This window comes from Epargyreus clarus, unplaced genomic scaffold (assembly GCF_041222505.1).
Source record: "Epargyreus clarus isolate Ecla_fem2 unplaced genomic scaffold, WU_Ecla_fem_2.2 ptg000024l, whole genome shotgun sequence".
Taxonomy (NCBI): Eukaryota; Metazoa; Arthropoda; class Insecta; order Lepidoptera; family Hesperiidae; genus Epargyreus; species Epargyreus clarus.
This window is the reverse complement of record NW_027332231.1, coordinates 527,996-539,804: the sequence shown is the minus strand read 5'-3', so window position 1 is coordinate 539,804 and position 11,809 is coordinate 527,996. Positions and strand designations below refer to the sequence as shown.

Sequence of the window (11,809 nt, the reverse complement as noted above, 5' to 3'; positions counted from 1 at the left end):
TCAGGCGGCAGTAATATCTCGACGGTACGCTGCGAGGCATTGGCGTAGGACACTGGGGTGTCCTACGTCAAAAACACCATTAAGCCTCGAGGTGGCGCGCGCGGTGCTCCCGCGTGCACCTCAAAGATGAGCTGATGGAGTAGCTCCAGCTCCATCCCGAACCGAGACGGGCCCTCACGTGGGCAAACGCCGTCGGGATCGCGGACGAGTGCTATTAGCGTACCCGTGTTCCCGACAAAAGGCGTCCAGAGGAACACCGTGGGGTTTTAGCCGGTAGGAGTCTGGTATATTATCCCCTCCGCTACCCCTGCATCTGAGAGGAAGCCATGACGGGTTTCCCCACGATAAAAAAATAGGGTTTAGATTCAACACAGATTTTCACTTAGCGTACCGTATTTCACTTTGCGTATCGTATCAGTGTATTATTATCGTTTCAAAAATAATATATTGTTTATCCTGAAAGAGAAAAAAACAAGTTGTTTATATATGTATCGTTAATATTATAAAATATAAAAACCAGCAATTATATTCCATTTATTATAAAATATATTCCTTATAAATAATAGCACAATAGAAATCAGTATTGTACGCGAATGTACCAAATATAACAACGAATTTTAATTCTTCCGGTGGCACGATGTTATGAAGATCGTCGCCATAACATAAATTGTGAATAATCGCGGCGTGCCCCGATCACCCTCGCCGTTTATTGAATCCAGCCCCCAATAATTTCGTCAATTATCATAATTATTCAATGATTCGTTATCTGTGGACGCAGTTTTAAGGTAAAATGAATTGTAACAAAATTACTATAATCTCCATATTGGACCCATATTTCAATATTAGGAATATTTCGACGACGCATAATCGCGATTTGGCCGATCGGCGATTTATTTTTACGACCAGGACTTATTAGGTACGTAACGTAGTACCTATTGTAGATATTTTTTGTAGTTCCGTAGGAATAACACTCAAACTATAATTCAAAGGAAATTTTAAAATTTGAATCTAATCTCTACGAAGCCAGATGATTCCACTGATGATAATCGCGCAGCAATAGGTACATATTTTCCAAAAGCTCATTAAATAACTACTTTTAAACAAGACAACATTAAAAGCAAAGACCAGCGTTTGTTGTGTATCAATGTATGTGATTAGAAGGCATATAAATAAGCACATACATCTATTTTTCAGAGCAAATACTAACAAAGATTTTAACTATCGGTAGTTTTCTCTATAGTTTACAATTACTTCCTAATACTTGATTGAAAATAAGACGCTTCCATAGACTTCAAACTAAACATATTTGAATAACGAAATTAGCATCTCAGTCGCCTTCGTTAAAAGTGGACTCATTGGAATGGTGTGATAGAGAAATATGTACCTAATATTAAAGCGATCCAACCTATAATATAATATGCATAGCAACGCATCTATGTTAAAAAAAAAGGAGAATATCTGACCAAATTTGAGACAAAAACACATTTTAGGGTATAATTATTAAATTTTTGTACCTACTTTAAAGCTCTTTCTTTATATGTTAATGGTCAAAAAGTTGTATCATATTCTCTTACTTATGCACCTTTTTTTGCAATTATTGAAAAAATATTTCCAATATTTTTGTAGCCTTTGTAAGTAAATAGCAATATTTTACTTTTTTCGATTTTTGACAGCGAGGCGGAGGCATAAGATGACATCCAAAAATTTTGAAAAAAATCACAGTTTAATTTCTTAGTATGATACATCTTTCCCGCACTATTAGAACTCCAACGTAAAAAGAAAAAAAAATCCCATACTACGTCCCTCCACCCTAATGTACCATCGTATGGCATGATTTCGAATGTGTTGACTTCGCGAACCAAATACAAATGTTTACATGAACAACAGGGACCGATTTTTTTTGCTACCTCCATAGATAAATAAAGATTACTCACTCCTAACAAGAAAATGTACATACCCAGTTTTGAGAATTGAAATAGTTGCGTAAAAAAGTTTTGCCACGTGTCCATGCTAAAATATCCCTAAAATATTTGAAATAATTATTTATTTATTATTTAAATTACGCAGTATTAGTTATATTCGCAAATTTTCTCTAAAAATGTTTTATTTGTCAAGAATTAAAAAAAAGAACTTATTTATAAGCCGTTTGTGGGTTCATTCAATTTCAAGGCGGCAAAGTATCTTTACTAATCTATGACTACCTCATAGAAATCAAAAATATTTTTTACATGACGGGTTTCTGGTCTTCTGATGCCTTACAGATAGAAGTCTGCAACAAATGTTGCCGATGACTTTGTTTTCTTACTTGTCATTGCATATTCCGAGAGTAGTAGACTTCCATATTCTGTAAAACAGCTAGTTTGCCGCCCCCAACCAGTAATCGGCCTCTGTACCCTCTACCCACACTTTTTATGAGTGAAAAGAGCGAAATTGCAGAAAATGTATTTTATATATGTATTTTCATCTTCTTACTATCAACCCATAAATGCTTGTCCTACTACTGATTGGAGCATGCGAAATGAATGGTTTGTATATAATTTTGTGATATAAATTCGAATATAGTAAATAATTTAATAACAATTTGACCGTTTTCAATCTTATGTATCAATTATTATGTGTTGAACATGCACAAACTTTAAAAAAATCAATTAGAATTAAAAAAAAAACCTTGAACAATGATAGAGGTATAGTCACATAGTCTTAAGTAAAAAAAATATTTTTTCTCTGAATGCGGTGTTTTTTTAACTCTACAATGTTATCACCATATTCTCAAATTTAATAACAATGTGAGTTACCCTGGTTACCCGGGTTACCCGAACAAATCGAGGCGAAAAACGAAAACAATGTGACATTACCCTGCTCATACATGATTAAGTTTTGATTAGCTCAAAAATATACCTAAAAATTATTTTATGTGGAATTTCAACGGAATTTTTGTATGTAATGTAAGATATGATAATTGCAGAAGCAGGGGAGGCAAAAACTGTACAGCCTAGACCTTAAAAAATTTAAAATCCGCCACTGGGTATTACTGTACATACAATACAAGTATTTGTCAGTTTCAGGGTTTTTTCTAAATGAAAAACTAGAACGCTGTTTAAACACAATATATTATTAAAAAAGAAAACAATACAATATAAGAACAATATTGTAGAATCATCTTTACAGAACAATTATGGAGGCGTTGCGGCAGCGATCTCTCAAGGACACACACTTATTTACTCTTATTTATAATCATTTGGTGGTTATAATATAAAACATCCTTCGCTGCATGCTCAACATTATTTTCATGACTTTTTAGAAAAGGAAAATTGAGACTTAATGGTTACCCTACCTCTATTATGTGGGAAGCATGACTTCTGTACCATTCTATTCCCGGACAGAAATGTAAATAAGGATTTCTACTCTTGATCTGGGTGTCTTTGTGTGTCCAAGGGATGCACATCACAAAGGATCGGAATAAGACTAAATATGACTATGTGTTTAGTTATTGAAATGGCGCATTTAATATACGAGTCTTTATTACAGGCTACGTTTAGAAAGTCCGATATTATTTAAAATTGAAATTCGTTCAGCAATGTTATATGTTTAAAATATCAAACCATTTAGTACAAGACATAAAAAAATATAACGAACTTCAAATTGGCATAAAATATACTTCATGACCATACCCAAAACGTGTCCAGTTCTGAAGTATAAAATCAACTCAGTTATTTATAAACTTATTTAATACTTTCTCTAGTTTTAGGATAATAACAATCGGAAAAAATATATACACATTTTAAACACATTTAATAAGAAAACATTTGCACACAAACAATAAGGACAATATCAAAATTGCTACAAAATGTCGACAGATTAAAAACGTACGCTTTATACTGTAAATAAGTCTGTGTGCTTGCGACCCGCCGCGGGCCGCGTCGACCAACATTCCCACTGCTTTTAGACCACGGAACAAACCTTCCTATACACTCCCAGATTACATCGTCCGACGCTACTCAATGGCGGGTAAAAAATAAAAAATATAAACAATCTAAAAGCAGTGAAAACCTCTATTTCTTAATCTTAGCCTTTCTACACGCAAATGTTTTTTTTTTTCATCTCAAGTTATAATATATTTCTATGTTAGATTAATGGCGATGACACTGTTTGGAGTCTTTTATAATTGTTCCGATCACGGCGTCGACGTAAACTATACACAGAATTTAACACATTCATTTGTTTAAATAAAAATCATTGATGAAAAAGTAGCACAATTGCAGTACAAAATCCTTATTTCAAACAATATTTAATTATAATTGAAATGTACAGTTCAACGTATGCTATGTCGCTCTCAATACAGATAGTTTCAATCCAACGACACGACCACGACACGACGAATACACATGTAATTACTCAGCCGGCTGCCGCGTCGTTGGATCGAATTGCAGAATCGTTGTTCAAACAGTGCCCCGCGCCGCCGATACAATATTATTTATTAATTTTATATTTCTATACCGATATATCTATATACGCTGAAAATATACACAACGCATAGTCCATAAGTCCACATCACTAGAGCTACATTCGAAGATTTATAATAAAAAAATCATTTTGTCACAACGTCCATTTTCGTTGAGGTCATACCGAAGCACACTATAAATATACATATTGCAAAGTCCACTTCGTTTACCGCTCGAGTCTCCACATAAACGCCCGCCGCGTAAGCCTTAATATACGAGTTTATAGTATACGGTATATTTTACATTATATAACCACTTGCAATTTACTAAGAATTGAACCAACTAAACGACACACTCTTTTGACTTACACATATTCAATGCAATAAGTTAGATATCATTTCACACTTTCCAATGTTATCAAGACATTACAATAGTGTTTAAGACCTGTTATTTTAACTGTTAAAAATAAAGTAAACACTTGAATTACGTAGAGAATAAGGTAGCAAATATGATGCTTTTAATACAAGTAATTAGTTTTAAATAGATTAAAAGAATAACTGTCAACCGAGCCCTACATTCAGTCCTGCAAAACTTCATCACACCAAACGACAGACACTTAACTCCCATAAAAATACGACATAATTATTTTCCTTCAATTTTTAAGGCATTGAATGTGCGTAACATTTATCGAATATCTCAGAAATTGATCCTATTTACATATTCGTATAAACTATTGTACTAAATCTATTGTATTCTTTACATACTAGTTTGACAGGCCAGATACATTTGTATGATTATAAAACGACAAATTCCGCCATACTAAAAGTTACTACCGACTTTACTAAACGCTTTATATAGTAGTATTGTAGTTTATAAAAGTTGGTTATAGTATAAAACAGTAACTTGATGCATACATTTGCTTCAGTACCACGATAGGAGTACAGTATAAGCAAAGCAAAGCTATATACAGCCATTTCTATTTTAAAAAGGCTACAATGTTAATAGTATTTTTATTGTATAAACATACATGTCTGATGTGACTACCATGTCTCAAGAAGTTCCAGGTTCAAATCCTAACCTAGCAGATACACTTGATGACAAATTTTCTTCCGATTCTATAGTTTTGTAATTCCATAATGAAGAAACGTAATGTACATCTAAAAAATAGGTAATTTAATCAAATATTATTCAGTACCAACGTAAAATTTATTTCTGTAGCAAGCCAGCTTAACTTGAGCTATTGTCTCCTACAAAAAGTGGGCTTAGCCGGTTCAACTGTAAGTATATAAGACATTTCTATTATGCTATTATCGACCCCAATGGTACAATATAAGCACAAAATATTTTTACATGATAACGCTGTTTATTATATAGTCAGTAATAGAAATGTTATTTGTTACATGGAGGGTCGAGATGTCTTAAGTTGTAACAGATTTAGAGATATAGTAGTACAGGTAGACCTGGGAAACGTAACTATGTATAAGGTTACTAAATATAATTATTAGAGCTTGAAATGAAACGATAAATTTTCACTGAACAGCACTGAACATCACTAGAAAACACTGAACCACTAATTAAGACGTCGCATTTCCGTATAGACACTGAGACACTATGGAGCACATTAACCATATAAAAAATGAAGTCTCTTTGATTATTTGAACGTCGTAGTAGGCACCGATCGCGGTGGAATTCATCATGAACACAGAATGGCCGTCGGCTACGCACGTATCTAATTTAAAGCAATATAATTAGCACAGTCAGTGCAGCGTCCGGAGACGTAGCGCACCCGCGTCGAGGCTGCTCGTGTTGGCGCGCCGCATAAACACCGGCGTTGTGGTATTCGGGAAGATGTTAGCGGGGCTCGCCGCTAATGACGTTAGGATCCGAATGGCGATGATAGTGCTGCGCGCAAAACCAACACCAGTGTCTTAATGGCGAAGGTGGCCGCACCTGGTGCAAACGTTGCGATCGCGGTGCCCGTGCGTGACGTCACCAACACCGGTATGGCGACGGTGGTGCTTGCCGCTAACAATACGAGCGTCTGAGCGGCGGTGGCCGTGCGCGCCGTTAACAACGCGAGTGTCCGAGCAGCGGCGACGATGGCGGTGGCGGTTCACGCCACAACCACTGGGGCGCGGTCTTGGCGGTGGCGGTTCACGCCACAACCACTGGGGCGCGGTCTTGGCGGCGGCGGCGACGATGGCGGTTTACACCGCAACGACACGAGCGTTCGAGTAGCGATAACGCCATTAACAACACGAGTGTCCGAGAGGCGACGATGGCGGCGGCGGTACACGCCACAACTACGGCGCAGTGTTGGCGGCGGCGGTGGCGGTGGCGGTGCACGCCATTAACAACGCGAGTGTCCGAACAGCGACGATGGCGGTGGCGGTTCACGCCACAATTATGGCGCGGTGGTGGCGGCGGCGGTGGCGGTGGCTTTGCGCGCGCGGCCCGCCTACGCGTCGCGGTGGCGGCGCTCGCGGCGGCGGCGGTGGCGGTGGCGGTGGCGGCGCGCGCGGCGGGGTCAGCGGCGCAGCAGCGCGGGCAGGTCGGCGAACGCGCACGCGCCGAGCGCCGCGCGCGCCATGCGCCGCAGCAGCTCGCGCGAGTGCGACACGCACGCCTCCACCGGGGAGATCCACTGCATGCCCTGAGACTCTGCAACCACCGATACATACCGGAACATCAATATTTATCCTGCTCTATAATTACACAAAAAAAACATAACAATTGTAAATCATTATTTATTAAACAATATCAGTACAATAACAAAAATAATTATTATTAACACAGCATTTTTCATGTTCTAATAAAATGTTGTAATTGCAAATATAAAAATTTAATAATATTTCTACAATTCTATTACTTACAATCCAACAAAATGAAACAAAAAACCCTAATAATTCATTTAAATAAAATTCGCTCATTAATTCCCGCAGTCGCTACTCATTCACTCATCACGCACTCAGCACTCACGCACGCTCACGCACTCGCCCATTAACATACTCACTCTTTCAACCGCTACACATCTCTCACTCAACACCCATTTATTGTTTTGTCTATCACTCACCATTTCCTCGCTCACCACGCATTCACTCACCACTCATTCTTTCATTTATTTATTTATTTAACACCAAACAACTCATCAATCATTCACTCGCCACTCTCACACGCCTCTCTCGTCTCGCCTTAAACTGCCTTGTCTCCACACGCGTACACGCGTGCAAGGTATTGAAATGCCGGTGGATTTTGTACTCATCTGGCTCAGCCACTTTGTCTGATTTGACACACATTCATAACCCAGCCACCTCGCACATCTCCGGTGGAAATGCACCCTAAGGTCGTTTGTCTCCCCCTCGAACGGGCTGCCACCTTGTCGTGGTGGGGGGGCTTGTGTGTCCTAATGATCCCCGAGGCTATACGGCAGAGTTACTCATACCGGAAGGCGAAGGGTGAAGGACCAGACTAAGAGCGGCCCAGGGGAGCTTACCCCTTAAAACAAGCAAATCATGGAAAAGGCACGTTGTGAAAACGGTCTCCAGGTGGGTACCGAAAGGGAGAATCCCACCCCTCTGCTACGGCGGAGGGCAGCCCCACGTTCTCTGGAGGGGGCAACAACTGCCTCGTAGGTCGGCAATCCGCCGACCTTCGTAAACACGACCAAGGCTCATCGATACCGGACACTGATTTGCAAAGCGAGATGGAGAAATTGCCCGCTGTGCCAGCGGCGAGGAGGAAGACGCGGCAGGTTAAGAGTAAGGCAGTAGCCCCGCCCACAACAGCCGTCTCATCAGACACGGACGAGTTGTCGGACTGTTCCTTTATGTCAGGAGTGTCGGAACAGTCCACGGCCAAGTCGATATGCGCCCGCAAGAGAGCGCTACCGGCGAATAACAGCGGAAGCGAGCGGCCCAAAAGGAAGACCGTGAAGCCACAGTCAGGCAGAGATGAGGAAGGTTTCCTGGAGCCCCCATTGCCAGTAGATAAGTCTAAAGCAAAGACTTCTCTCCCGAGCGCTGAAGAACTATGCCGGGAGATGAATGAGCAGCCCACTGGTGACCTAGGTTCTCGTATAATCGAGAACCTAGAGATAATAGAGAAGGTTGCGGACAAGTCACGCAACTTGAAGGGGGACATGGTGCGCACCATACGCTTGGCCGTGCGCTATGTGCAGGCAGCAGCGACAGAGGTGGTGCAGCGGGCGACCACTGCACACCTGGAAAAGGAGAATGCGACATTGCGTTCCCAGCTTGCTAGCCTGCACGGGAAGGTGGAGGCTCTCACGGCGGAACTGAATGAGTTACGCCGTGATAAAGTCCCGATTAGAACGGAGCCGCCCCGCGCAGAACCGAGGAAGACCGGAAACTGGGAGAACGCTTTGATGGATCGCATTGGGTCTATCATAGACAAGAAACTGGCGTCATTTCGGGACGAGCTCTTCCCAGGCAGAGCGATCCGGCCTCCCATTGGGCAAAAGGTCACGCCCGCTAGTCCCCCAGTGGCTAAAGTGCCGGTGCGGCCTACAGTCGCTTCTACCTCAGCTGCGCAAGCGGAGACTTGGGTGACTGTAGTGGGGCGCAAAGCCAGGGCTAAGGAACGTCCCCCGCCGCCGAGCCGAGTGGAGCCAGCCCGGAGGCAATCTCCGAGTCGCGGGCGAGGCAAGAATGTCCCTCAGCGGCCTCTTGCAGCCAATGCTGCACCGGCGGCTCAGGTAACCCAGAAGGGCCGAGCCGGTAGGACGAAGGCTACCAAGCAGAGGCTTCCGCGAGTGCCGAAGTCGGCGGCAGTCACCGTAACGGTGCCCGAGGGGTCTCACGTCACCTACGCTGACGTTATGAGGACCGCGAAGGGACGGATTAATTTGACCGATCTTGGCATCGCTGAGGTGCGCCAGAAGAAAGCCCTCAACGGTGGCTTACTGATCGAAGTGGCTGGCGAGGACAGTGCCGCCAAGGCCGACGCACTCGCAGGGAAGCTGCAAGCAGTCGTGGCTGAGATGGGCGTTAAGGTGGCGAGACCTTCTAAACAAGGGGAGGCCAGGGTGATGGATCTAGACGATTCCGTCACCCAGGAAGATGTCGCCGGCGCCATCGCTGCGGCCTGCGGGTGCGCCGTCACCGACGTTAAAGTCGGCGAGATTCGGCGGAAACCTTCGACTTTGGGGACAGTATGGGTGCGCTGTCCCCTCACAGCCATCCGCAAGCTGGCCGCTGCGAAGCGACTACTTGTCGGGTGGGTGTCCGCCAGAGTGGAGATACTGCCGGCTAGGTCACTCCAATGCTTCCGTTGCCTAGAGATGGGGCATGCTCGGCACCAGTGTACCAGCACCAGGGATAGGAGCGCACTGTGCTACGTATGTGGCGAGCCTGGTCATAGGGCGCGCCAATGCGGAGCGCAGGTACCGAAATGCGCCCTATGCGCGGACCTCGGTCGTCCATCTGACCACCGCCTGGGTAGCAAGAGGTGCACTCCTCCGAAAAGGAGGAAAAGAGGCAACGGAGGTGACGAGACAGTGGCCAAAGCTGCTAGCTCGGCACGGACAGATGGGCCTGCGCATACCAGCGCTTCGTCCCATTGTCCGCCAGCGGAAGCGATGGACTCCTAATGGATAGGTCTCCGTCACTTAAAATACTCCAGGGGAACCTGAACCATTGCCGCGGGGCGCAGGACTTGCTCCAGCAATGCCTCGTGGACTGTTCAGTTTCTTTGGCAGTGGTGGCGGAGCCCTATAGAGTTCCAGAGCATCCGCGGTGGGTAGGAGACGATGCGCAGTCCGTCGCCGTGTACTGGGCGGGTGGTGTGGGAGATCCCCCGTTCTCTAGACTCCACTCCGAGCGGGGCATAGTCGCAGTGGAGTGGGGTCCCTTGGCGGTACTGGGATGCTATATATCCCCGAACTGCACTTTGGCGGTATTCGAGACGTTCCTTGACCGTGTGGCAATCTGTGTTCGGTCCTGTCTTCCTCGACCGGTACTCGTGATGGGCGATTTTAACGCCCATTCGAGGGTTTGGGGAAACAGACGAGACAGTGTCAAGGGAAGGGCAACGCTCGAATGGGCAGCCGGGTTGGGCTGAATCGTGGCTCGGTCAGCACGTGTGTGCGTTGGCAGGGAGAGTCGGTCGTAGACCTTTCTTGGGCGACTCTTTCTGCCGAGCGTTTGGTCACGGGCTGGAGAGTGGCCGAAGACCTAGTCACGTTGTCCGACCATCGCCAAATATTGGTAGACGTGGTGTTACAGCTTCCGGCAGCGGACGTCCGCCGTGCAAACGACCAGCCGCGTCGTTGGGCATTGAAGCGGCTCAACCGAGATCTGCTCGTAGCTGCGGCCCATGTCGCAGACTCGTCTAGTGCCGCTGAGGGGGTTGACCGGCTCGATCTCGAACGGGAAGCGATCCGGCTCAGGGATGACATGGCGACCATCTGCGATATCGCGATGCCGCGTGTCAGACCTGGTTGGAGACGTCCTGTGTACTGGTGGACGGAGCGCATCGCACGGTTGCGTGCAGCCTGCCTGCGCGCCAGACGTCAGTACACTCGGGCTCGACGACGCCGGTCGGCCAGCGCCGCGGAAAGGGAGGAGAAGTACGTGGAGTACCGGGCCGCAACAACGTTGCTTCAGGGCGCAATCGCCGAAAGCAAGGCCCGGAACTGGAGCGCGCTCGTGGAGGGGCTTGACCGAGACCCATGGGGACGCCCGTACAGGATGGTGCTCGGTAAGTTACGTCCATGGGTGCCTCCTCTCACGGAAACTCTGGACCCGCATTTCGTGGATACAGTGGTGGACAGCCTGTTTCCAGGAACCACTGACGAAGCGGGTCATCCCGCCGCGTCGCTGGATCTCCCTGGTTGGACGGATGACCTGGCGGTCACTGATTGTGAGCTCGACGGAGCCATAAAGCGCATGGCGAGGCGAAACACTGCTCCGGGGCCGGATGGTATCCCAGGCCAGGCTTGGGTCTTGGCGCTGACAGTGCTGGGGGGGAGGCTGCAAAACCTGCTCACCGCCTGCTTCCGCTATGGACGATTTCCGTCGGTGTGGAGGCAGGCGAGGCTGGTGCTGTTGCACAAGTGGGGCAAGCCTCGAGACTCTCCATCAGCGTACAGACCCATCTGTTTGTTGGATGAGGCGGGCAAGCTATTCGAGAGGATCATTTCTTCTCGAATTAGCCAGCACTTAGCGTGTTATGGCCCGGACCTCTCCGACAATCAGTTCGGCTTCCGGCAGCGGCGTTCAACGGTGGACGCCATCCTCAGAGTCCGAATGCTCTCAGAGCAGGCCATATCCCAGGGTAGAGTAGTCTTGGCAGTAAGCCTTGACATTGTCAACGCTTTTAACTCTCTGCCCTGGAGAGCGATCATGGAG

General features: G+C 45.5%; 1 protein-coding gene across 6 annotated transcripts in view; it reads right to left on the bottom strand.

Annotated features, from left to right (window-relative positions):
• Positions 1-6,917: 6,917 nt before the first annotated feature.
• The window catches only part of RanBPM (Ran-binding protein M), a 60,296-nt gene continuing 55,404 nt past the window's right edge, over positions 6,918-11,809 (bottom strand). For 2 of the 6 annotated variants that reach the window (XM_073086590.1, XM_073086586.1), the window contains one exon: positions 6,921-7,103. In XM_073086590.1, coding sequence (XP_072942691.1) covers positions 6,970-7,103 — 134 coding nt within the window. In that variant the 3' untranslated portion in view covers positions 6,921-6,969. Of the gene's footprint in view, positions 7,104-11,809 lie in introns of all 6 variants that reach the window. The other 4 variants (XM_073086585.1, XM_073086589.1, XM_073086587.1 and 1 more) reach the window with 4 other exon arrangements.